General features: G+C 39.5%; 2 protein-coding genes across 4 annotated transcripts in view; one reads left to right on the top strand and one right to left on the bottom strand.

Moving 5' to 3' along the window:
- Positions 1-5,998: 5,998 nt before the first annotated feature.
- On the bottom strand, positions 5,999-24,089 carry LOC121110694 (translation initiation factor IF-2-like). The gene is made up of 3 exons (XM_040699777.2): positions 24,003-24,089; positions 19,156-20,013; positions 5,999-14,789 (listed from the first exon to the last, which is right to left on the bottom strand). The coding sequence occupies exons 1-3, from the start codon at positions 24,087-24,089 to the stop codon at positions 14,763-14,765; spliced, it is 972 nt and encodes a 323-aa protein (XP_040555711.2). The 3' UTR covers positions 5,999-14,762.
- PCDH11X (protocadherin 11 X-linked) overlaps positions 20,081-25,237 on the top strand; it is a 454,279-nt gene continuing 449,122 nt past the window's right edge. For all 3 annotated transcript variants that reach the window (XM_015278495.4, XM_040700491.2, XM_040700492.2), the window contains exon 1: positions 20,081-20,769. The gene's annotated coding sequence lies outside the window, so the exon portion shown is untranslated. The remainder of the gene's footprint in view (positions 20,770-25,237) is intronic.

Genomic DNA, 25,237 nt, shown 5'->3' with positions numbered 1-25,237 from the left:
TGTCAGACAACTCAGAAAGGATTATATTCTCCAGCACTTCATGTAATTTCCACAGTGGTTCTTTAATTTATGTAAAATGTACATTTGGGGTACCTGTGCCTCAGAACAGACTTGCAGCCCATAGAGTGTAAAGCAGTGGAAGATGTAGGAACTCAACTGAGACTGAGATTTAATCTTCAGTTTTTCTAAGGAAGGCGTTCTTGATTTACTTTCTCTTTCCCCTCAGAGCACAAGTGGACAGTTATGTGAACATTTGAAGGGCTGTCTTTGAGTAAGAATATCTATGTTTGGAGGCAAAAGAATGAAAAAGTGAACCTCAGATCTCAAATAAAAATAAATCAAGTTGTAGTCTCTTAATGTGGTAACATTCAGGGCTCTAAAATATCAGTTTGATTCTTCGGCTGTGCCTCTGTAATGTACAACAGCCTGTTACAGGAAAGGCTGGCTAGTAGTTTAGCAAAGGGCTAATACAGAGGTCTATTAAAAGTGAAAGTATGTAAATCAAATCGCTGCAAACTCTACTAATATTTTCCCCTGTTTTTCTGATTGACTAATTTCTTCATCTCCAAGTGCCCATTTACAGGACAAATCTGCCTTTTGTAATGGAATCATGCTACTATGTGCACAAATTGTTAGGTATCATAGAAGCAGAAAGACTGTTTTTGTAACTGGCAGATCTTCAAACTGATCTTGGAACGTGAAAAGCACACTGAACTTTTCTTGGTATGCTTAGTGCTTTGTTATCTCTAATACTAGAATAGCCAAGATGTCTCGTGAAGTATAATTAAAAATGTGACTACAGTTACTATTTTCACATACCTCAGACTAAATATTCTGCTATGAAGCTCACTGATTCTTCTGTCAGTACAGTGGTTAAATACAGTGTCTTCTCATTACTGTCTTGATTCTTCAGGGTATGTGGGAGTGAATAAGTATTACCATCTTTCTATGTTTTTGTTGTTTGTTTCCTTTCTTTCTGTGAAGCAAAAACGTTGTCTCTAGAGTTCAAAAAAAAAAAAAGTACTTAAAGAAAAGTCATGAACATCAGAGGAATTATCTTAGAAAACTGAGGGGACAATAAAATTTGGGGATGATGCTTAATGAAGCCTTGAAGGCTTCAATTGAAAATTCAGCTGGCTGTTTAGACCATGAAATATTAAAATAAAACTTCTAAACCATTTCTTTCATAAAATTTCCGTGTTTCCATTTGATGAAAAAAGTAAAGCAAACAAGGAAAACTGTACAGATAAACATGAGAGTTATGAATGCTGGAAACCCGGGGAATATCAGTAAGGGATCTTCATGTAGATGGAACGAAAACAACATATTTCATATCCTGGACTACCAGTAGCATTGACGTTATTATTTATTAGCTGGAATATATAAAGAGAAGTACTTGGAGTAATGCTTATGGTACTAGCATGAAATTTATAGCCTCATGTTTGTAAAAACAGAGTGTTGTTACAGAGTTAAATCCTACAGATCTAATAAATGAAGAACTTAAAGTTGGAAGAATCTTTAAATATTATAAGAAACTTCCTGCTTTTTCTGGTTACTGTCTGCAAACCAAAGTAAGTTCATTTATCCTTTTCCCCCAAAATTATTTTAGATCTGGAATATATCTGGAAAAGTCAAGACAAGAAGAGACTCCCCCAAAAGACAAGGTGGTACCATCTGTCAGGCATCCCCAAATGTTAATTACTTGCGAGTAAGATTTAAGATCAAAATGAAAATCATCTTCAAAGAGTAACTGAAGATACATGGCTGTAATTCAGATGTCTGTATGATTTGATCCTTTTTTTTTTTATAACACTTCAGTCGAAGTGTGATACTTCTTTTTACAGACTATACATTTCAGCATATACTACTCATCTGGTACAACTTTCAGTAGGTCTAAGGAGCAATGCCTATATGCAATGAATATTACAGGAAATCATATTTATACAAGGCTCAGACTGCAATTGGAGATATTCAAACAGACACTGTTGGTACTATTTAAAAAGAAAAAACAGCTAATTTCTTCATATTTCGCTGATATTTTTAAACCTACAGAATGCTTGAGATAGAAGACAAAACTGTTAATCTTATTTTGAACCTAGAAAAGTGAAGTGATGGATCCAAAGCAGCCCAGCAATTCTGGTTTTAAGTTGCATCCAAAACTGAACAAAATATATTATTTTACCCTAAGATATAGAAGATTTTTTATAATAACTTCTGTTCGCTCAAGATTTTGCCCTGGGAGGAACAAAGACTGCACAAAAATATCTAATCTTCAGAGGTTTCTATGCTTTACAACAAAAAATTCCTGCACAGAGAATAATCTCTCAAGAAGAACTTATTTACTTAGCCCTCAGGTAGAGGAGTTTATGCACACACAAAAAATCCAGATAGTGTTTTAAACTGTCTTGTATACCTCACATACAGCCTCTATTCACAGCTCTAAAAATGAGTAACAGAGCTTCAGAGTAGCTCAGTGCAGGCATCGTTCTGGAAAGAGCTGAAGCTAAGCATATCTATAAAATGCTTCCCAAAAAGCCTAATAACGTTTTATAATAGAAAAAGGACTGTTTCTATGTATCCTCTGCTCGGAAAAGGCAAACTGGCTGTTCAAACCCCCTTGTTTTGCTTAGGAATGTTTTTGTTGTTACTGCCCCACAGTGGCTCATTGGAATATGTATGCAGGGCGGTTGTTTTTTTCTGCTTGAGCAGGCATTTGAAGAGGGGGAGGGTTGCCAGGGAATCTTTTATTTTCACTGTCTGCCTTACTAATGATCTACAGTTATAGGCAAATACAGCTATAATCCAAGATCACATTTTCTTTCAAGTCCTTATTAAAGAGATAATGTATTCCTCTTTTCAATGTATAGATTATATTTTCCACTTGCAAATAGTTCTTTAGGTTGGATGTAATAGAAGGATTTAGTAGATAAATGGAGGACTGATTCAGAGAACAGGCATTTCATTGAGTGCTAATAGTGACAGAGAATCCTGCAGGATGTCCTGAATGGTAAAAACCTCAATGAGTTTATCACACATCCGTGTGTGTAAGTACTCTTGTTCACACACTGTTCCTCTGTGCATACTTTTCTTTAATATGACTTACTCTGAGTAAAAAAAAAAAATGTGTCTTACAATCTCAATAAATGTAGTTCTGTACTGTATATCTAACACACACATTCAACAGTCAGGACCACATTTTTAGCGGTTAGGTTAGCGGTCTGATAGTTTTGCTAATAATTTTATTTGGCATGGCTAACACTTTGCACAGTGGATCAAATTCTCCTGTGCACTGTGGCTTTGGATGGCTCTGTGAGTGCCATCCATCTTCCAAAGCAGCAAGAAGGCTTCAGTCACATGCAATCTCATACCACTACAGCTCTTTGCTGTGACAGTAGTGAGTAAAAAGAAGGGTTAGCCAAAAGCGTTACATTGCCAATTTAACATCTTGGCCCTCTTAGCAGTGAACATGATACCTTCATTCTGTGTGGAGGTACTGGCCTGTGTGCTCAGCAGCATCAGCATTATGTAAGAACAACAATAACATATATATATATATATATATATTTAAATTATTTTCCTTCTACTTCTTGCACGTTTGTGTTTAGGTACAATTAGTTCAGTAGTCAAGTACATGTTCCAATTGAAATCAGATTAAAATAGGAAAAAATATCCTGGAATTCGTGACCATTTTCATACAGTGAAGCAGAGAGACTGTTACAGAATTCTGAGTCACCCTTCATTCTGACCTTGATTTGCAATATATAATTTAGTGAATCTCACATCACATCAGATGTTCATTGGGTTAAAAAGATCAGTGAGCTTACCTGCCATTACATATGTAGCTTACCTCTTTGTTTTGAGTTTTGCTTGTCAGCATACCAGTGATCTGTGCTCCATCTGCACATGGAGGGAGAAATGTTTCTCACAGTACATAGGCTAGCACTGCACTGTTTGTTCCCTTTTCAGCTGAAGAATCATTGTGTGCCTGAGCATACTTCTGCTGTCATCCTAATTTTTCTGCATTTCTTGTTGTACTAGCACAAAGTTCTTAAAATGTGATGTTTAAAATGCTGGTTGCTCAGCAAATAATCTAATGCACACAGCAATGTAATAATACAGAAATCTGCATGTTGAATTTCAATTATGCTTTAAAGCTTTCTAAGCAGAGTGCTTACGCTTTCTTTTCAACATGCAATGAAGTGTTAGTTTGGTTTCTGTGGTGCTTTTTTTGTTGTTGTTTGTTTCATTGGTTTGTTTTGTTTTCTTTTTCTAGAAACATCAGCATAGCAGGGCACTGAAGAGCTTCCTTCTGTTTAAGTGATTGTTTACTGTAGCTCCTGTACCCTGTGGAAAGCCTGCCTAGTGAGTGACCACATTATAAAAGAAACTCACTCTGTTTTCAAATCAGTTAATGCATTATATCTCTCTCATGAAAGAGAGGAAATTAATTCTGTGAAATGCTTTGTACTTCCCAGTGTGTAAATAGTGCAGTAATGCATTTTGGGGTTGGTACAGAGTAGAAGTATGCCCTATTACACGATTTGTTTGCAGATATTTGCCTCTGATGCGTGCAGACAGCACTTGATAGGGATTGACTGTATAAATCATGAAAAAAGAATCCTTATTTACTACTCTAGACTGAGACTTGCAACTCACTAGCAATTACTGGTTTTATTATGGGAAACATTTGGATGCACCACTCTTTGCCAGGCTAGATTTCATTGCCATTCTCATAGGGCAAAAACATTTTTAATAACTTTAATAAAATATAAAGGGGAAATATTAGTGCAAGATTTGATTCAGCCATGATGGCAGGGCAAAAAGAGCAGAAAAGGGGTTGTACTGTAGCAGACTGTTACAAAACAAGGTCGCTATAAATTTAACGCTGGAATGCAGTAAGTTTTCACAGCCTGGAAAGCTAAGACAAGTCACCAAGTAAGGAGATGGGCCTGTATGCCATAATGCAGCAGTGTGCAGAAATGCAGACATAAAGTCTAAAAGTGATATAATCAGGTTAGTGTGGCTGAATATGATCATATTAGCCCAGTTTGAAAGGCAGAAGTAACCTGTCCAGCATCCAATTGCTTTGATGAAGCTTCAGGGATCACTGCACTGTACTGCACTGATCTGTGCAGTAACTGCATGATCTGTTAGACGATGGTGAAGTAAGTTGGGTTAGGATAATGGCATCATCCTCTTTAGTTGCAACAGTACAGGCTAAGAAAGAAAAGCAGAGCCTTATAAAAGTTGGAGCTTATTAAGGGAAAAGCTAGAACAATTTCAAGAAAAAAATGTAAAATATGAAAAACTAGAAGCTTATGTCCCCTCTGTAGGATCCTACCTAACACTATGTGCTTCTTCAAACTAGTGGTCAGAAGAACAATGAGGACCAAAGTTCTCATTAGCAGCATTCAACCACTTCCATAACCTTACTTACAGGGTGGTATATAAAAATGTTATTGCAAATAGTTCTAAGAATAAAGAAAGAAATGCTGTGCAAAGCTGGTAACCAATAAGACAAGCTAGAGGAGGAGAAAAAAGTAAAGGAAGTAAGATTTTAACTTGCTTCTTGTGCAACATAAATTAAAAATGTTACTACTATAGTACAAAAAAGGTTGTAAGTACATTTCAGGGGCCCTGGTGGCAGAACAAACCACTTTAGTCCTTTTTTTTTTTTTTTTTTTTTTTTCAGTTTGGTACAGTGTCACTGAAGTCCCTTGCTGTGAATAACTTTATACCACAGAAACCTGCAACATTAATTCTCATGCATGCCTGCATGCATTCTGCTTGTATAAGATGAAAAAGTTAAAAAAAAAAAAAAAAAGCAAGAGTAAAATTTCAGATTTTTCGTAAGCAATGAATGCAAGAGTAATCTTGAAACACTTCAATACTTTTTTGTTTCAAATTTTGGACGTAATCTGTTTAAAGTGCTTTCCATTATGCATCTTGTTCTTTTAAAAACATACTTGAGAGGATTACTCAATAAAATAAAATAAAATCAGTAACAAAACTTTATTATTTATGCCCAGATTAAGTTTTATGTTTGTAATAATTATATTAACAAAAATACTAATCCATTAACTCATCTCTGAAGATGATAAAAGGAAAGGAACTGCATTTTGGTGAAATATCCTAGTTTCACAAGACAAAGCCTTCAAAATTTAAAGCTGAACTGTGATAAAGCATCTTTTCACTTGTCTTCTAAGACAAACTTAGTACAGAAATCATAACTCCAGTCACCAGAATTACATTTATCTCATGTTTTCTGGTAGAACTTGGCTTCCTCTAAAGCTACTGGTGTTAGAGAAATGACAGAGGAAAACTTTTTTCCTATCATCCAGAATTTAAATTAAATTAACAGTAGGAGTACATCTTCTAAACTCCACACAAAAGCAACTACTCCATCCCACCAGCAGCTGGGTGAGAACAGAATCTGGTCTCCTGTAACCTGTGGGTATGCTCTAACACCAGAGATGCTTACAGAAAGCCAGGAGAGCCTCATCCCTCCTTTCTTGTGTATACTATCTTACTTCTTGAACTGTAATTCTGGAAATACAGAAGGTAAGACGTTCTGTTGATACTAAGACTTTGAGAGGGGCAGAAATTCAAAATATAGCATTGGGTACTGTATTTCTTCATTTATACAATCATAGAATCCTTACAGTTGGAAGGAACCTCTGAGAGCCATCTAGTCCAACTCCCCTGCAATGAACAGAAACACCACAGATAGTTCAGGATACCAAGGGCCTTATCCAGCCTTGCCTTGAAAGTCTCCAGGGATGGGGCGTCAAGCACATCTCTAGGTAACCTGTTCCAGTGCCTCAGCACTCTCACTGTAAAAGACTTTTTTCCTTATATCCAACCTAAATCTTTGAGCTTGAAGCCATTTCCCCTACTTCTGTCATCACAGACTCTGCTAAAAAGTCTGTCCCCTTCTATTCTGTATCTCCACTTTAGATACTGAAATTCTGTTATCAGGCCACTTCACAGTCTTCTCTTTTCCAGGCTGAACAGCCCCAGCTCTCTCAGTCTGTGCTCATAGGAGAGGTATTCCATCCCTTGGATCACTTTTGTGGCCCTTTTCTGGATGCACTCCAACAGGTCTGTCTCTCTCCTGTATTGAGGAATCCACATCTGGATGCAGTACTCCAGGTGAGGCCTCAGTAGTGTGGAGTAAAGGGGCAAGATTCAGCCTATTAATTTTTGTTGATCCCATTATGCAAGTATAACTCCTACCAAAAAACTATGTAAGAAGCCTAGGCTTAACTTTGTCCTTTACCTTCTTTTTCATTTTTTTTGTCTTATTAGAGATAAAATTAGGTAATACTTTTTAGTGTTCTGTGCTATCCTAACAATACAAATCTGCTTGAAATTCGCTCACTGTTAAGCCAGAAGTAGGTCTGTTTGAAGCAGTTGAGCAACTTAGAGCAGCCAGAGCTGGTAGGGTTGACCTGAAGACTGTTTTCTTCTGGGACATAACTGTTTTTCAATGTCTGTCTAATGTGTATGAATATATTTAAATGTGTTATGATATTACATTTTACTTTTTAAATAATTAAGATTTAGAAAAATATCTTTAAAAACATGGTATTTTTGTGACTATCTCTTCCATGTTTTACCATTGTGAGAGGTTAAAATGGACGGGAACACCTGAAGTAGACTAATTCCAGCTCATTTTCTTTTGTCACTACTACATGCATATGTGCTAACTGTTAGTGATTCATTTCTGAGTAAATGACAGGGAAACACCAGTCTAAATTTTTACAGGAAGTAGTGGAAGATCATGAGGATAGTGATTTCTCGTGTATTACAGGGCTATAAAAGCAAGTTAATGTTAGGGTTCTTTGAGTGCTGGAAAATACTGTGATAGATATAGGAAAGTATTTGTTTTTCTCTTACTCACAGGCAAACACCAAAAGCATTTCGGAAACCTACTAAAATAACTGTAGAGGAAACTTAACACTAGTCTGAAAAACACTCAGCTTCGCTTTCATTTCATATTAGTCATTGTGAGAACTGTCTTCTGAGATACTGAAGGTATTATCATGGTTGACTACGTTACACTTAAAACCCTCAGGGTAGTACTACACTTACCTGTGCATAACCTGCAATCAAATATGAAAAATAAATATTAAGGAGCATTTTGGACTCCCTCAGGGCTTGTTTGAGTGGCTTATGCTGTCGACTTTAGTTAATATCATGTTTTAAATTTGGCAGATATATCAGCAGCAATGCATACTTTATTTTCAGTTCAGGTAAAGCATTTTGTTTAACTATGGATAGAATATGACCTGAATTACATGGCAGTACAGATTACAAGCTGAGATTTTTTTTTTCATAGACCAAAGTGAGACAGTTTTAGTTCAGGTCTAATACAGATCATGGCCTCTGCTCTTCATTTACAACACATTGCAAGGAAATGTATAGAAGCGAAAGTGGAAAAAGACTACAGTAGTACTTCACCTTTGCCTTCTAGTGTATTGACCCATGGCTTTGGTAAGCAGAAAATCCGTATCTAACGTGATCTACAGTCTATTTCTCTGTTTCACATAACAAAAGAATGCAGAGCTCATTGGGAAATGTAATACACAACAGTATATAGTTATAGATAGACAATGCCATAATGTATATGTATATGCTCTGGTGGTAGTCATAAATTTGGCATTTATTGCTGCCATGCATGTGGTTTTGGGTTAGGACACCACTGTCTACAGCACAGCTAGGGATGAATATCTCTGACTTGCATTAAACATGCATGAGGGAAGTTTTCCTGAATCAGCTTCTGGTCATACTGTCCTCTCATGCCCAGTAAGCCTGGCACATAACATGCATTGCCATTGTCAGAGGTGGATAAGATTTAAGCTTGATCTCGTTTAAATTTTGTCAGCATGGCTGTTGATCAGATGTTGTTATTCACACATCTATCCTGATTCTAGAGTTATGTGTTTAACTGCTGTTGTACTGATGCCAGGGTATGCCAGTAGAAACACTCTTATACCTGTGTAATTGGATCTACACTAAAGTGATTGAAATAATGATAAAAGCAAAAGCTGGTCTTGTCTGTGGAGGGAATTTTACAAGCAGAAATATATTGCTATAAGCAGGGGCTCAGGCACACCAGTGACTGTAACAGCAATGCTTTAAAGAATAGTATAAGCTTATCCATGGCAACTACTACCTGTGTGGTCTAAGCCATTCTAACTGCAGCATGGGAGTGTGTTATAAAGATAAGCTAACATATTTTACCAGGCCTTTGCCATGGGCAGAGGGGAATGACTTGGTCAGTTACTTAAGGTCAGCTGATGAGTTATGTTTGTTAAGCTTCAATAACTTGTAAGTCTGAGTTCTCTCTTTATATAGTTAAAGCAATTAAAGTCACTCAGTGGTAATGTTATGAAGAAAGAGCAGCTTTCTCCTAGTTTGCCTTGTCCTGACTTTACATTTCTTCAATGTATACAAACAAAACCATCAAAAACATGACAGTGATTTCTTTCTGATTGCTGTCTTCTCTAAAAATATAAAGAATGCAAATATCAGAATTTCACAAGGCCATCAAGTCAAAAGTATTGATCATGATGGCAGAAGCTAAACTCAAATACAGGCATTCTGAATAATTAGAGTAATAATTACAAACCCCAGCTGCCTAGAGTAGCTAGAGGTTTTCCTGTTGAGCTGTATATATAAAGTCATTAACAGTGAAGGTGGTAAATGAAAATAATGGTAAATATGGACTATTTTCATTTTTTATTCTTAATTATAAAATTCAAAACTGAAGAAATTGCATTTTTTTTCTAAGTTATACCAAAGATCCATTGTTGGGCTGGAATCAGAGCTTATCTTATGCATTTTTAGGCAGTTAGATTACTCTTCTCAAATTATGGTCATATTCCATACGCTTTAGGCTGAGACTGTTCAGCCTGGAGAAGAGGCTCTTATCACTGTGTACAAATAGTTGAAGGGAGAGGGCAAAGAGAGAGGTTGTGGGGACTCCACCTTGGAGACCTTCAAACACTACCTAGACATGGTCCTGGGCAGCATGCTCTAAGTGCCCTTCTGGAACAGGAGTTGGACCAGTTGGATGCAGAGATCCCTTCCCATTTCAGTTAGGGTAGTACAGTTAGGTTGCAGTTGGTCTTTTCCAGCCTGAGCGACTCTATGTTTCTATGATTCTGTGAAACAGTTCCAAATAACACAGCTACGAATATGAGAAAAACTCAGCAACATTTAATCCAAAGTAAAAGCAAAAGGTTTCTCTCTAGGAATTGGCCTCATGTCATATATGGGATTAAAATTTAAAACTCTGATCTAATCCACTGAACACAAATACAGGAGCTGAGAAGTGTCTTGATATCTATTTTTTTGTCCAACAGCTCTTAACACCACTTGCACTACTCTGAACACCACTATCTTAGCACTCTGTAGACCTGTTTTTATTTTCCAGTTAATTTTTAGAGAAATTTTATGAAATTTAAATGCTTAGGCTAAAATAAGTTGCTTGAGTCTGGCAGTGTATACTGATACAGCTAAAATAAGAAAGCATAGAAATCTTTGATTAACATGAGTTTAAAAATAGTTTAAATTCAGGAGTTCAGATGAATCCTTTTTGCACCAGATCAACTCCTAGGGCTTTTATTACCATGATTATGTCTGTAAAAAAGCATCACAGCCATAAATGCCATTGGGGTACAGCTAATTACACATATTTTTAAACTGTATACCTACGACACTTAAGAAAATTGTCACCAGTACATTTTTTGTCTCATATTCTTTTCAAACAAGTAGCTAATGTAAGTAGCTATCTTTTGGAAACAAGCTGTGCTTCAGTGTTATGAAGTACCACAAGTACAAAGTTGTTTGTTACTTTAAACTGCATTTATTATTAGACTCCAAAAAGGAGCACACTCTAATTTCACTGGATGAGTGCTAACTTAAGATCTTCAGGCTATATTGGTAGCTACCAATTATAGAGTCATAGAATCATTTTAGTTGGAAGAGACCCTTAGAAGTCATCAAGTCCAGTTCCTCTGCAAATAACAGGCTGATCTACAGCTATATCAAGTTGCTCAGAACACCATCCAACCTGACCGTGAATGTCTCCAAGAACAGGACACTCACAACCTCTCTGGGCAACCTGTTCCAGTGCTTCACAAATCCTATTGTAAAAACTTTTTCCTTATATTCAATTTAAATCTCCCCTCTTTTAGTTTGAAACCATTTCCCCTTGTCCTGTCACAACAGACTCTGTTAAATAATCTGTCCCCTTCTTTCTTATAGCTCCCTTTATATACTGAATGGCCACTATCAGGTCTCCCCGGAGCCTTCTATTCTCCAGGCTGAACAGCCCCAGCTCTCCTAGTCCTCATAGGGGAGGTGTTCTATACCTTAGATTATTTTTGTGTCTCTCCTCTGGTTGTTCTCCAACAGGTCCACATCTCTCCTGTACAGAGGACTCCTCATCTGGACACAGCACTCCAGGTGAGGTCACATCAGAGCAGAGTAGAGGGCAGGGTCACCTCTCTTTCCCTGCTGACCGCACTGCTGTTGATGCAGCCCAGGATATGGTTGGCTTTCTGGGCTGTGAGCGCACATTGCTGGCTCATGTTCAGCTTACCATCGGCCAGTGTCCCAAGTCCTTTTCACAAGGCTGGGCTGGGCTGTCCTCTATCCTTTAATTCCCCAGCTTGTATTGATAGTGGGGGGTTGCCAAGACCCAAGTAGAAGACCTTGAACTTGGATTTGTTGAACCTCATAAGGCTCTCTTGGGCTCACTATTCAAGCTTCTCTAGGTTTCCCTGGATAGCATCCCATCTCTCAGGAGTGTTGACTGCACCACGCAGCTTGATGTCATAGACTTCGTTAGGAAAACTTGTGTTAAAAAAAATATATTTATATATATATATATATACAGATATATATCTTTTTGATGATTGCCTTATTATAAATCAAATGTTTTATCTACAAAATATCACAGTAGATCAGCATATCATTTCATTGCATTCAAAACTTGCTAGGATTAAGGATGAGAACCATATTCTTTTCCTAGTTCTCCTAGTTGTGAGAAATGTTGTGAATCCACAGCTTGGATTCAATGTGGAAATTACTTAGGACAGCAAAAATTCAATATATGTATATATTTCCCAATGAGCCTTTTTGTCCTACTGCTACATAAATCTTGAATAAAACTAGTTTTGTTCTACTGCACTGAAATCTACATATTAAACATAAAAGCAAAGGAGGCCCTAGGCTAAACTTAATTAGACAAAGGTGCAGAAACCTTGGTAAAAATGACTGACAAATACACTTTTAACTGATTTCTATTCATGTTTGATTTTTCTTTTGCTATTTGCTCTAAAATTCCTGTGAGCACATTCTCAGCACTGCACCCACGTTAATACTAACTGAAAAATATGTTAATTTAAATTCTTATGTGGGACATCTATCTTGCTGGTTTGTTGTGGTTGTTTCTTATGCAAAATCATGATTTGCTATAGGTGTCTTCTGAGACCAAACTAGTTTCATTAATAATCAGTAACTAGAGAGCGAAATTAAATTACAGAGATTACAATTATCTGGTATTCTTTTTCTGCTAAATATTACCTAAAATCCTCTTCTAATTTTTCAGTTGCAAACCTGTTTGAGATCCTGAAGGAGTATCATTGCCTATGACTCCCTCTAGCGATTCTGCTATGAGAAATGCAGCCATCTGCAGATAGCCATACAAAATCACCTCAAATTCTTCATTAAATAAATTATTTACATCTTGCATATTTTTTTGAATAATGGTAATCACATTTTCAATAAATTAAACTGGTTTTGCAGTGGGTTAAAATATTATTCAATGTACACTGTTTGGGGAAACATATTTTGCAGCAGTTTCATATGCAAGAAGCCTTTCTTCCTTCTATTAAATGGAAAACTGATAAACCAGTAGAAATACAAGCTTTGATGTTAAAAATGAATAGCACTAGTGCATCCCTTGCTTGATATTGTTAAAGGCACTTGATTTTCAAAAAATGCTGAGCATTCTTTGTGGGATGATTGGGAAACTTCCACACAAAAATCACTCTAAATTATTTACTGCTTGATACTGCACATCACTTTTTGTATTAATTTGTGACACAGTAAGACAGAACACCCTAATGTGATCAACACACAGCCACTTTACTGGGTGTACCTATAACTTACATTCTCTCTATCATTAAGATTCTAAAGTCTTCTTTCCAGTTCTAATAGTTGCCGACCATAACCACCCATTGGTATTTTTACACTATCTCAAAAACCTTTTACAAGCATGTCTTTAATCTTCATAAGCATTTTAACAGTGTGAGTTTTATTAACTTCTTATATTAGATTTGTTCCACATAAACTGGCATAGAGAAAGCTAACATTTCCCCTGGTCGTAACTGGATGTCACATTAGTGGTCAGGTTTGGAAACACCACCAGTCAGTAAACAACAAACAGGGGCCTGCATTCAGTTTACCACATGCTCTCTGAGAGAGCTCAAAGCATCTAGCAAGAGTAAATGATAGCCCACTTTTCTCTGCATTCAGGAGGATAACAAATATAGATATTTGTTCAGCAGTTACAAAAGTAACTCTAGAAACAAGAGGAAGTTACCATCGAAAAATTATTTGCTATATATCATTATTATTAATGATTTTTGTTCTGAATAGGAATTTTCTGCCTGCACGTATCTCATGATTTAACTTTTATGCATATTTCACAGAAGTACAGGTGATGTTTTGATGAAAAACAAAAACCACACATAAATGCAATTTCAGATTTTGTTTGGCAGAACTATATTTTCAGCAGGCAGATATAGCATCCATGAGTAATAGCCAAGACTTAAATGATAGACCATAATGTCCTATGAGGTCAAACAAAAGTCAGGTAAGAGTGATACAGTAATCTACACTGTTCCCATGTGGCAAACTGAATGCAGGCTCCTGTTTGTTAATTACTGACTGGTGGTGTTTCCAAACCTGACCATCAATGTGACATCCAGTTATGACCAGGGGAAATGTTAGCTTTTCTTGTCAATATACCTCTTCATGCTCTTGTTTTGAAAGGTGTGTTACATAATCCTGTGAAAAACTTAATAAGAAACATCTTGTTATATAAATTGAAGGAAAGGAATCTATATCTCAGTGCCATGCATTTCTGCATAACTCTGTCTTCCAAAACAATCCCAAGCATTTTCCAATTGAACAACCTCACTCGCTACTATTATACAGCAATCTTTGGAATGGGAATTATTAAGCACTTTGTAGCAGTACACAGCAAGAACTATTTGCACAGATTCTCCGCCAGTGTGCTTGCCTCAGACTTTTGTTCATCATGGCCTACCAATTTTGGTTCCTTGGAAATTTTCAGTACTGTCATAGTCTATTGGGTTGTAGGTAGAAGGAAATAATCCTGCAGAAACTCAGCTATAAACCTGCAGTACTGTAAAGTATGCAGATATACCATAGTCATGTAGATTCACTCTGTGATTTGTTTTCTTTCATTTATTTTTTCATTTACTTACTTACTATCCTGGAGAGAAGAATACAGCTCAGTCCCCTACACTTGGTGTTCCATACATGCTAATTTCAGCCAGCAAAATAAAAATAAAAAAAAAAAATAAGTAGAACATAAACACAATGAAAATGTACTCTGAGCTTAATACAGATTCCAGTTTGATTTAGATGAGGTCTCGAGTCTGGAATTCATTCTGCTTCAAGGAAGACTTAGATGAAATCTTCATGACAAATATTGTTCTTCAACTGCATGCAAAACTCAGCTGAAACTAGAAAGAAAAAAAAAAGAGAGAGAGAAAATATTTAAGACCAACTGATATTTGAAGACCTGTAATGAGTATTAAATAATATTTAATTTTGTTTGTAGGTTGAAATGATTAAACAACAGACTACAATATGGGAAAAAAAAGAGAAACACCCAGAGTGTGACTTTTCATAATCCGAAATTAAATATCCTGAAGTTATTTGGAAATAAAGTTATTATTTCTTTTTCTTTTATAGGAAATCACTGGTAATTGCATTAACTCTGAAGGGATTTTGTATTTATAACAGCAGGTAATATAATCGCCTCTTAGTATCTTTTGTTTTGAATATTTGGAAAGGTATGTAATCCTTCTAGTGTGCATCATTCTGAAATTTATAGCTTTCCAGTACAAGCTAATTTAAAATAATGAAAAAAAATATTGTTTATTCTAGCATTTTTACATGTCTAGACTGCTTCTTAAACACAAGCTGTGCTGTAAAGTACAGCAAAAGACACAATATATTTCAGTTTTCCTAGTTTGTTTCTATTTTACAAGACATAAATCCCCAAACACTCTTAAAAATGCAGAGAACACAGAGTAACACTTGTTAAGTTTATAAAATTAATTTAAATGAATGCTTTGAGCATTTTTTTATTAATAAAATAATTTATTATTCTCAAAGACATGACAAATATGTATTGTACGAAAGGTATGCAGGAATTCCTAAGCTAGAGACTCAGTCTGATTTTTATCTCATTTAAGTCAGCTAAAATAGCAGTGGTACTGTTGCTGGCATGGCTCCTGACCAGCTCTTGAGTAATTAAGCAGGGAGCTGGGTTCACAAATTCCTTTGTGTGCACTGTGTTCAGCTTTGAATCTTTCTAGCCTCTCGTCTCGCATTCCCATTCCAAAGCATGCCCTTCCGGTGTGAGTGCATGAACTCTCAAAATGTTCAGTACAAAAAAATAAGTTGTTTTATACATTATTCATGACATTTATAAAACACTGTCACTCGACAACTGGGATGATGAAGTTTGTATGTTCTACCTCCTGCTGTTAGGGATTGGACTTCTTAAGTTTCATATTGTAATCGTTTTGGCAACAATCCTGCAAGACAGTAACCACCTCTGGTGCCTGGCTGTCACTCAGCGAGGTATGTTTCATGAAAGCACAACCCTACTAAAGCCATACAGTCTGAACTGCCTACATATTGGCTTTAGATGTGTGGTGTCTCCAGCTCTTGGAATGACAGGAATATGTACCTGTTGCCATTTGGCAGTCGTTCATCTAGATTTGTGGCTGTAGCTGTATATGTCTGATATTTCTAATTTATACTGTATTCATTTGATACTGGATAGCAATATTTTCAGTGGTGTAAAGACACGATTGCAGCAGAATGTTTCATAGCTGTTCTGCTCCAGCTCCTCTGAAGTTAGGTTTTCAACTAGCTTGCATTTTAGGCATTTATGAATCTGAGTGGGGAAAAAAAAAAGTGATTTGTAAGTTTCTTAGCAAAAATAGTTTTTCTACGAATATTTTAGAAAAGTTGCTCGGCTATTATAAATTATAGTTCACTGCAAAGGAGGGAACTCTAAAAGAACAACTGTATTCAATGTTAAGTCCAGATAGAGTATCAACTGTCATTTACGAAGTATTGTGCAACCCAGGTAAGGATTGCCCCTACAAAAGGTAAAACTAGGGAATATGTAATATCAAAAAGCAGAAGTAAAAGCGGTTCTCATGCTCAGGGATCCCAAGTGAGATTTATTTTACATTTCCAGTAAATGAGGATGATGGAAAATGGAGAAAATGGAAACTAATTTTCAAATATGTGCTCAGAAAATAACTTGGGATTGAGGCAAAATCCTGTTAAAAGATGTAGTAAAGTGCAGCTACAATTTGTTTTCTGCGTTCTTCTGTTGCTCTGAAGAGAAACAAAAAGAAACAAAGCAAAGCTACGCAAGGCCTTCAGCAGAAAGACCTCCAACCTTATCTGTCACACTTGCAAAAGTAGCTCCCTTTTGTTCTCTATGCCAGTCTCCACATATACCCCCTCCCCAGTAGTCAGGGGAAGGCTTTGTCTCTTATTTTCCTTCATAGAGACATAAAAGTGAATTACAGTATTTCCTGGAGACTGTCATCTGCTGTGGTCTCCCCATGACTTATCTGAGTGGCCAAAGTACGGCCGCTCAAGCAATATATTTTGTATGACCTTTGGAAAAATGCTGAGAATTCATTGCATGGCCAGTGCATTTTTATTACGAGGTTATTCTATAACAGCTCTAAAGCCAACAGTTGTATAATATCTATGAGGCTTTTCTCCTTTTGTTCTGAGAAGTTTACAAAAAGTCAGTGTGAAGAGAAAACATAGAAACAGCAATCCGGGAAAGGCAGGGACAGCTCCCAGAGCTGCAAGGCAGTGCCTGGAGCCAGCCAGCACCGTAGTCACAGGGGCCAGAATTACACAAAACGCTGTAAATCAGCCACCGCACATACAGCATCCTCCCCAACAACTGAAGAAGAAGAATCAGCTGAAGTTTCTGTATGGAAACCATATTTCTGAGAGTTTTTCTCTGAAGTACAAGTCTTACAAAGGAAGCAAGCTTGACCTTCACAGTATGCAAAACTTTGGCTCTGGTCCTAGCTCTTTTCACATGTGAATAGTTCCTGTGGGGCCTCCTCATGTGCTTAGAGTAACAAGCAATTGCAGGATTTAGACCTTGATCTGAATCAAGGGTAGCGGCAATACCTTTCAATATGAGGAAATATTTTCGTCCTTAGTAAAGTGATGCTACATGGACATAGTTAATCCTACCCTGCCTTTGCCTCCTCATAAAAGTGAGAAACCTCTTTTGTTTTGTTGAGGGTGTTTGTCCTTTTTAGAGGTAGCAGTTTGCCTCCCAAATCGGTTACGTGAGCCATCAATGCCTTGAGCTATTTTTTTTTTTTTAAGTTACTTTTAACTGCAATAACAGCATTCACTATCTTCAACTTTTGGCTATGTATTTCAAACATAGTTCAAACAGAACTGTTGGATCCATGGCAGCTCATCCTCAAGTAGCACTGTGAGGCACCCACCCACCCCGGCACACTGCCTGCTTCCCTTCTGGGAACAGCTGCCGCTCCTGTGGCTGAGCGCTCTGGCTCAGGACAAACCACCATGTAGGCCAGTATGTCTCCCTGTAATAATCAAACTTCTTTCAGGAAAGCATATATTCAACTAACAATTTTTATTTGAACGTATTACTAGGAGAGGGGTCACGTGTCCAGATATCTCTTGACTCTTTATAAGTGCAAAACTGTTGTCTGGTAGAATACGCCTTCATGGACTTGACTGGTTTAGAAATCATTGTAATGACAGCCAAGTGAAACAGGTATTAAAAGGACTGACAACCACTATTAATCTGTATGCCACCATCACGATGTGCACCAAACGTAGCTGCACACTGCTCTCATATTTTGACCTTTTGCTGTTGTTCCCATATGTTTATTTCACACAGTATTGAAGAAAATCAGAAACGTTGGTAAAGAAGTGGAAGCGGCTTGTGGGCACTGAGCACTGCTCTGCACTGCAGCTGGGACACCAACTCCTGGTTGTGGGTAATGTTCTGTTCGTGCAAAATGAGGCACCTCTGCTCCCTATATATATGGCACCAAAAAAATGAAGCGACAGCCAATTCGCTGCATTCATAGAATATAGCACCCAGTGTGGCAAAATACCATGGCTCAAACTCAGGCAACTGAAATACAACAGGGAAATATAACCTAGAAGAAAAGGAATTACGTCTGTTCTGTAGCAGTTTGGCATGGTTAATGGCCATGCAATTGTTCACTCCAGGTCCATATTCAAGGAATCTCATTGAATGTATGAGTTAACAAGTAAAAATGGATACAGTTCACCGAATGACTGGGGATTTTTACAGGCTGCTGTTAGAGCTCTCCTCTCTCTTAGATACTTCTTTCTTCTTCTTCTTCTTTTTTTTTTTTTTTTTTTTTTTTTTTTTTCAGAGAAATTGTGTTGTTGAAGCTACATTTAGCTATAAATTGAGACGTTACCTACCCGCTGCTTTGGTGAACAAGGTGAATTAAAGCTCTTGTGTACATTTTCACACCATTTTTAAAGAAGGACACGTAAAATTTTGTGCTGTTAGGGTAAGTGCAATTTCTTGTCTTGTTCATCAAGAAAGAGTTCAAATCCAGTTGCAAAGTACAGAGAAAATGCTAAATTAGTTACAAATAATTATTGTGTTTGCTATGAAGCGCCTACTGCAAGCATTTGGCAAAACAGTGCAAATACTTCAAGATACTCAAATTATTAAAATAAATGCAGCAAATTAGGTATTAATTAAAATGTACGTTCACGCTAGCACTCATAAACGGCAGAACTCACCGACACACTCACACGTGGCACTTTCCGCACACAGACCCTACGGCTTTGGCAGAGGCTGTCGCCCCGGGGCACGGCCAGCGGTTCCCGAGCGCGGGGCGACGGTGCCGGGGCTGCCCCTCCCGGGAGCGCTTCGGGACGTCCCGGCTCGGCCGGCACCGAGTCCGCGGGAGGCGATGCGGGGATTCCGCTCCCCGGTTCCGCCTCCCCAGCGCCGGCTCCCGGGTGGAGGCAGCGGCGCGGCCGCGCTCCTCTCGCCCCCTCGTTTGTCCCCGAGACCGCGACCCGCTCCGCCTCCCCGTGCCATCGGACTCCCGGCGCCATCCGGCCGCTACCGCCGGACCCTCGCGCTCCGCAGCTCCTCGGCCTCTGCTCGGCGCCCCCCGCCCGGCCCCGCGGCCGCTCCCGCTGCGCTGTGGGGCTCGGCCGACGGCCCCGCCGCACGCCTCTCGGCTCCCCGGGCTCGGTGGCGGGGAGCCGGGCGCAGGGCGGCGCAGTCGGGGCCGCAGCCGCGGGTCGGCGGGTGGTGCGGGGCGGCCGGGCGCGGGGCTGCCTCGGCGGGTACGGCCGCTCGCTCAGCAGGCTCCGCAGGGCGCTGCCGCCCGCCGCCCGTCGCCCGCCGCCCCCCGCTGGCAGCGCCGCGCTCCGCTCCACGGCCTCGTGCGGGTCAGGGGGCCGGTCCCGCCCGGCAGCCCCGACCCCAGGGCGGCCCCTCGGCCCCTCGCTCGGCCCGGGGGCGGCGGCGGAGCCGGGGGGCTGCCCCCTGCCGAGGCGGCGGAGCGACCGTGCCGCCGCTTTCGGGGGATTCTCCGAGAGGAGAAGGCAGGGCGGTGCCGGGAGGGGGAACCCCCCTCGGCTCGGCTATTCGCATCCCCGGCGTCGCTCCTCCTCCTGGCGCTGATGTCAGCCGCGGGGAGGGCCGGCTGGCAGCGGCAGAGCGGGGCGCGGGCGGCCGCGGCAGTGCCGAGCCGGAGCCGCCGCCGCCGCCGGGACAGCGCGGGCTCCGGGGCGACGCCGGCAGCGCAGCTCCGCGCCCCCAGGGGCGCCGCAGCGGCCGCGCCGGGCCCGCAGCCCGCAGCCCGCCCCGCCGGGAGGAGGCGAGCGCCCAGTGGCGGCGGCTGCCCTGCGGCGGGACCCGGCTCCGCTCTCCCCCAGCCCACGGCCGGGCGCTGCCGGCTGAGCTGCCCAGCGGCACGGAGTTCAAAGTCTCCCCGCGCAACTTAGGTTAGGCGGCAGGACCTCTGTGGACCGGTGCGGGGCTTCCAGGGCGCGATCGCGTTTCCAGCCTTTTGCCAGCTGCAAAAGCAAATGATTCACGAAACCCAACAAAAATAAAACAAACTCGGGCTTACCCAAAAGTTAGGAAATCTTTTTTTCTTTTTTTTTCTTTTTTTCCCCCTCTTTCTTTTACTATTTTGTTCCCTATGTGGAAGTCGCTTATGAATCGTGCTCGGTTCACTGCACGGGAAGAAGCAGCTTGTGTTCTGGATCGAGGATTTGCTGTTGCAAAGCACTCCAACTTGCATGCAGTGGGGCAGCCTTCGCTATTCTAACCGCCGTGGTGATGTGCTGAGAAGCCCGTGCATAGGGATATCTTTTGCAGCCACGGCACTGAAGGTAAGAAGGGGGCTTGGGGAAAAGAGGGATTTTCGCATCCTTTCATATTAGAGCTCATGTCCAGTATCCCCCTCCAGCAGTTCGTTCACAGCAGGATTAATAGGATGGAACCGATCGAGTAAAATGTTCTTGTGAGAAGCACATGGAGCTGGCAAGTGATTGCAAATATATATTTATTTTTAGTCTGCTAACATAATGTTTTACGATCTGTGCTCACAGCGAGGACAGAGCTAACTTGCATAGCTCAGGAATGAGGAGATCTGTGGGCTCAGCCTCTGATGGGCAGTTTGCATTGGCTGTTACATTGTGTTGAATTTGTACCCCCCACAACCTCCCTAGAGCATCCTATCATCCTGTTGGATTTGGTGGGGTGGTATTTTGTGGTATTGGGTTTTTTTTTCTTTTATGGTTTTTTGTTTGTTTGTTTGTTTTTTATTTTTTTCTAGATGGAGTGCCTGGTATTAATGAGAGAGGGAGAGGGATGGAAAAAAAAAAAACCCAAAATAAAAACCATATGGAGCATTTTATTGATGTGATCATAATCCTGTAATGGAGATTGCATTAAATGAGGATTGCATCAAAATGCCAGGCTGCTGTGGGGAGACGGGGAAGCAGAAACTATGCTGGATTGTAAATGAAGTTCTTAGATTGAAGGATTTTCTTGAACCATGGAGGGATATCTGTAAGCTTAAAGTTGCTGTATATGTGGAGTACTGGAATGGGATAAAGCAGAGATCAAGCTGAAATATATTTTAAATTACTCAAGCTCCGGATGCAGTTAGAATTGGTTAGAGAAGCATTGCAGTGATGTCCAATGAATACTTGGTTTCAGCTATGGAGACCACAGAAAGGCAAGGAAAGAGAACACAGAAAGGCAAGGATAAAATATTTCTTACCATTCAGGGAAGGGAAGGATGGTTCATTTATGAGTTTTGCCATAATGGCACAAAGCCTACAGCCTGCTGGTCACACACAGAAGCTCTGTAGGCTGTAGAAAGCAGAGGATTTGTCTTATTTTCCTTTTGCAACCTTGGTGTAGTTGCCTTTAAGAAGTAGCTCTGAATTCAGTGACAAGAGGCAAACAGGGACTTATTTGCCCCCCCTCGGACATGAAAAACAACTGTAAGCTTGAGAGAGGTGGACTCAACTCATCTGATCCTGTCTTCTTGAGCTTGAGTTGACAATGCATTTTGAGTAATTGTTGCTGCTTATCTCAATTGGCAAAGGAGGGGGAAGATGTTCAAGTTTATTGAACCGAAGCAGAGCTGAGGACAGTAGTGGATATCAGCTTACCCTTGCCTTCTTTTTTGCTGAATTTTATTCTGGCAAAGAGAACTTTGTGGCATGAGCCACAAAGAGCACCTTCTTTGAGTCTTATTGAAAGGGAACCCAAAGAGAACAGAAAGATTAAGCCAAAGATAAATGTTCACTTTTTGCTTGTCAGCGGTGGAAGCAGTGTTGATCTGTCAGACTGCACAGGTCAAAAGAGGTAAGACAGGAGAAAAGTTACTCATTTATTTACAAACTTCTTCACACACAATGGAAGTTGTTATACAAATAAACAGCGTAGACTGGGAATGACCCATTTCTTAGAACCACCTACGTTACAGTTTAAATAAACAATAGAGAAATTTCCTTTAAAGATACTCATTAGTATCTTTGTATAACTGCAAAAGAGTTGGTTAATTATAAAATTATGTAGATTTAAACAAAACAAAATATCTCAGGTTGTCACAAGTAATTTGTTTTCCCATTTGGGTTGTGTACAAAATCAGAGGTAATAGCTCCACTGTCGAGTGTCTCTCTTGCTGTATATTTAGCATAAAGTTTAGACAGAAATTATTCATTTAAAATAATCAAAGGAAATGAAGAAAAGCAGCTTAAGTGTATTGAATTCCTCTTAAGTGTTTTATTTTGGCAAAAGGAGACTTCTTGTGATTTGCAAGAGATGAGTTTAGAATATTCATGGCTAAGCTCCAGGGAGCTTAGTGTAGGCTCAGTAGGCAGACGGTTCTCCTAAAGAGATATCTGGAAAAGATGTGTTTAAATTTCTAGCCATGTTCAGTTGAGACTGTTGATATCCACCTTCCAAAACAACTGTTATGCTGCTGAGGGGAATGATGCTTAGTCTGGAAAATAAGGCAAGTATTCCTGCCTCACTTTTTAATGGAAAAAGTAAGCGGTGTTCATTATTTATACTCCTGTAAGTACAAATGTTCCAAATTTGACTCTAATTTTTATCAAGTAACAGCTGAGACAAAATTTATCTTCTGAAAACATGGTTATCCATGCAGATCTGGGTCTGCAATTTTTCTGCAGAAGGACTCTTTATTGCTTCATGGCTGCATTGTTCATCCTTGCAGCACTTCTTTGAGTGTAAGCCTTGCTGTAGTTAAAGGATAATTTATATTCAGTGTAGTACTGTCTGCTCAGTGGAATTGGCTTTATACATCACAGCCTCTGCGAAAAAGGAGATCAAAGATCTGAACCTGCAGTCCTGTATTGCATTTGTAGTCTTACACTGTAGTCTTTCACACTTCCATAGTTAAGATATGTCAATCATTCCATTAAAACACCCATTTGTTTAGCAATTTAACATTTAGTTTTGCAGATGGGATCTAAGCTTAGTGCATTCATATGGTAAAAAAGAAGTTATCCTAAGCAATGAAGTGTAATAACAATTGACATTTGCTAATATAGCACTGTAAAGTTGAATTTATAGAAAGCTTGGTAGAAAATAATGCCTGTCTGAGCAATTTAGAGAAAAACAACAACAACAACAACATTTCTTTCCAATCTGGAAAGCCTTATGGAGCCAGGTGGGTGTTTATACCGGGCTTTAAAGGGGCCTGGGATTATTAAGGAGGCAGTAGAACCCTTCTTAAAGTAGAACAGCACTGTCTTAACACAGGAATTAGTCTGTGTTCAGGAATTAGACTGGTTCAGTCTCAGGTTGTTTTAGATGCCCTTGGCATTATTCTAGATATTTCTATTAAGGTCAGAGTTACAGAAACTGAGCACAACCCCCAGTCTTGTGTCTGAACCCGCTAAGCTATCCTTTAAAATCTAAAAAGGACCATACTTTTTGATTAACATTGAGTGTCTGACACAGGTGTTAAAAGGATTTGGGGGATGCAGTGGTTAAAGCACACTTACCAGGTAGTTCACTTGAGAACAGCAGTGTAGAAATCAGGCCCTTCTGTCACAAGTGCTGGTACTAAGGGTCACTTTACACTTTGAGGCCTTTCTTCTACAGCATCCCCAAATCTTTTACAATTGCCTGTCTCAGTTAGTCGTCCACCTTCAAAGACTGACGGCATTGCTCCAAGGCTTGTAACCTCTCCATGAGTATTTCAGGTTAGAAGTTACAAACTGGAGATACATGTGCAGTCAGTGTTTCAGTTGCATGTGCTACGTGGTGCCTGTGATCGGGCACAGGTCCCACATACAACTTGCAATGTTCCCAAGTACATTGCGATAGAATAAATGCGTGTCCAATTCAACAGAAGTTTTGCCCCTTAAATAAAAATTGATAAGGAGGATTAACAGTCCGCTGTCTCAATTGCCTCCTTCTGCAGTGAGATCACTGAGGGAATTTATAGCAGTTGTTAGTCTTCAGCATGGCAAAGGAGCGATGAGCGTTTCTTGTCTCTTCTGAAAATTCATGCTCCCTGCATATATAAAGGCAAGTAATATGAAGTGGGAAATTTACTGTGGAAATGGGAATTTGATTATCTCTTAAGATCTGTAGGGAGACTCCCATTCTCATTATCCAATGGTAAAATAAGGAAAATAGATTTAAAAGGCAGCCTTTTTCAATTACAGGCTCTGAATTAGCAGAGTGACTTGCCAGGAAGCATAAAAGCTTCTGTCGCTTTTGCACTTTTAAAAGCTCCACTGTAAGAGGAGTTTAAACTGTCCTTAAAATTATCTTAAAGGTGTCATATTGTGACTAATAGTTGAATACGTGGAAAATATGTTCTGAGTATTGCTGCTTATTACCCCTGGCACAAGTGAAAGAATTTTTAAGTCTCATAACACTTTTTAGAACAAACCCCATGTCCAAATAAGGACAACAAATAGTATTTCTTACAATTACGCAGTAAGATTTGGTATCTGAATGGAAAGAAAAAGCCCACCCCAGCTGCAGGGGAGGTTTCATTAAGGTCCAGGGAAAGTGAATGTAAAAAATAACATCGCTATAAAAGAGCATGGAATTTAAACCTGCAGATAAAATCAAATCATGGTTCTGACCAGCAAACAAAAAACTGTGAAGAGCTGTGTCATTGCTTTTCATAAATGTCCTGTTGAATATTACTGTATTTCAGATACTCTTAGAAAATAAATGTTCTTCCATAGATAATGTAAGACTTCTTCATCCAACACAGTGAGAGCCAAAGACTCTTGTCTGCAAAAGCATTTCTATTGGAACAGGGCCTTGGATAATTCTTACATTACGAAACATATG

Source organism: Gallus gallus, chromosome 4 (assembly GCF_016699485.2).
Source record: "Gallus gallus isolate bGalGal1 chromosome 4, bGalGal1.mat.broiler.GRCg7b, whole genome shotgun sequence".
Lineage (NCBI taxonomy): Eukaryota > Metazoa > Chordata > Aves > Galliformes > Phasianidae > Gallus > Gallus gallus.
The sequence above is the reverse complement of the archived record's forward strand: the minus strand, read 5'-3'. Positions and strand labels throughout refer to the sequence as shown.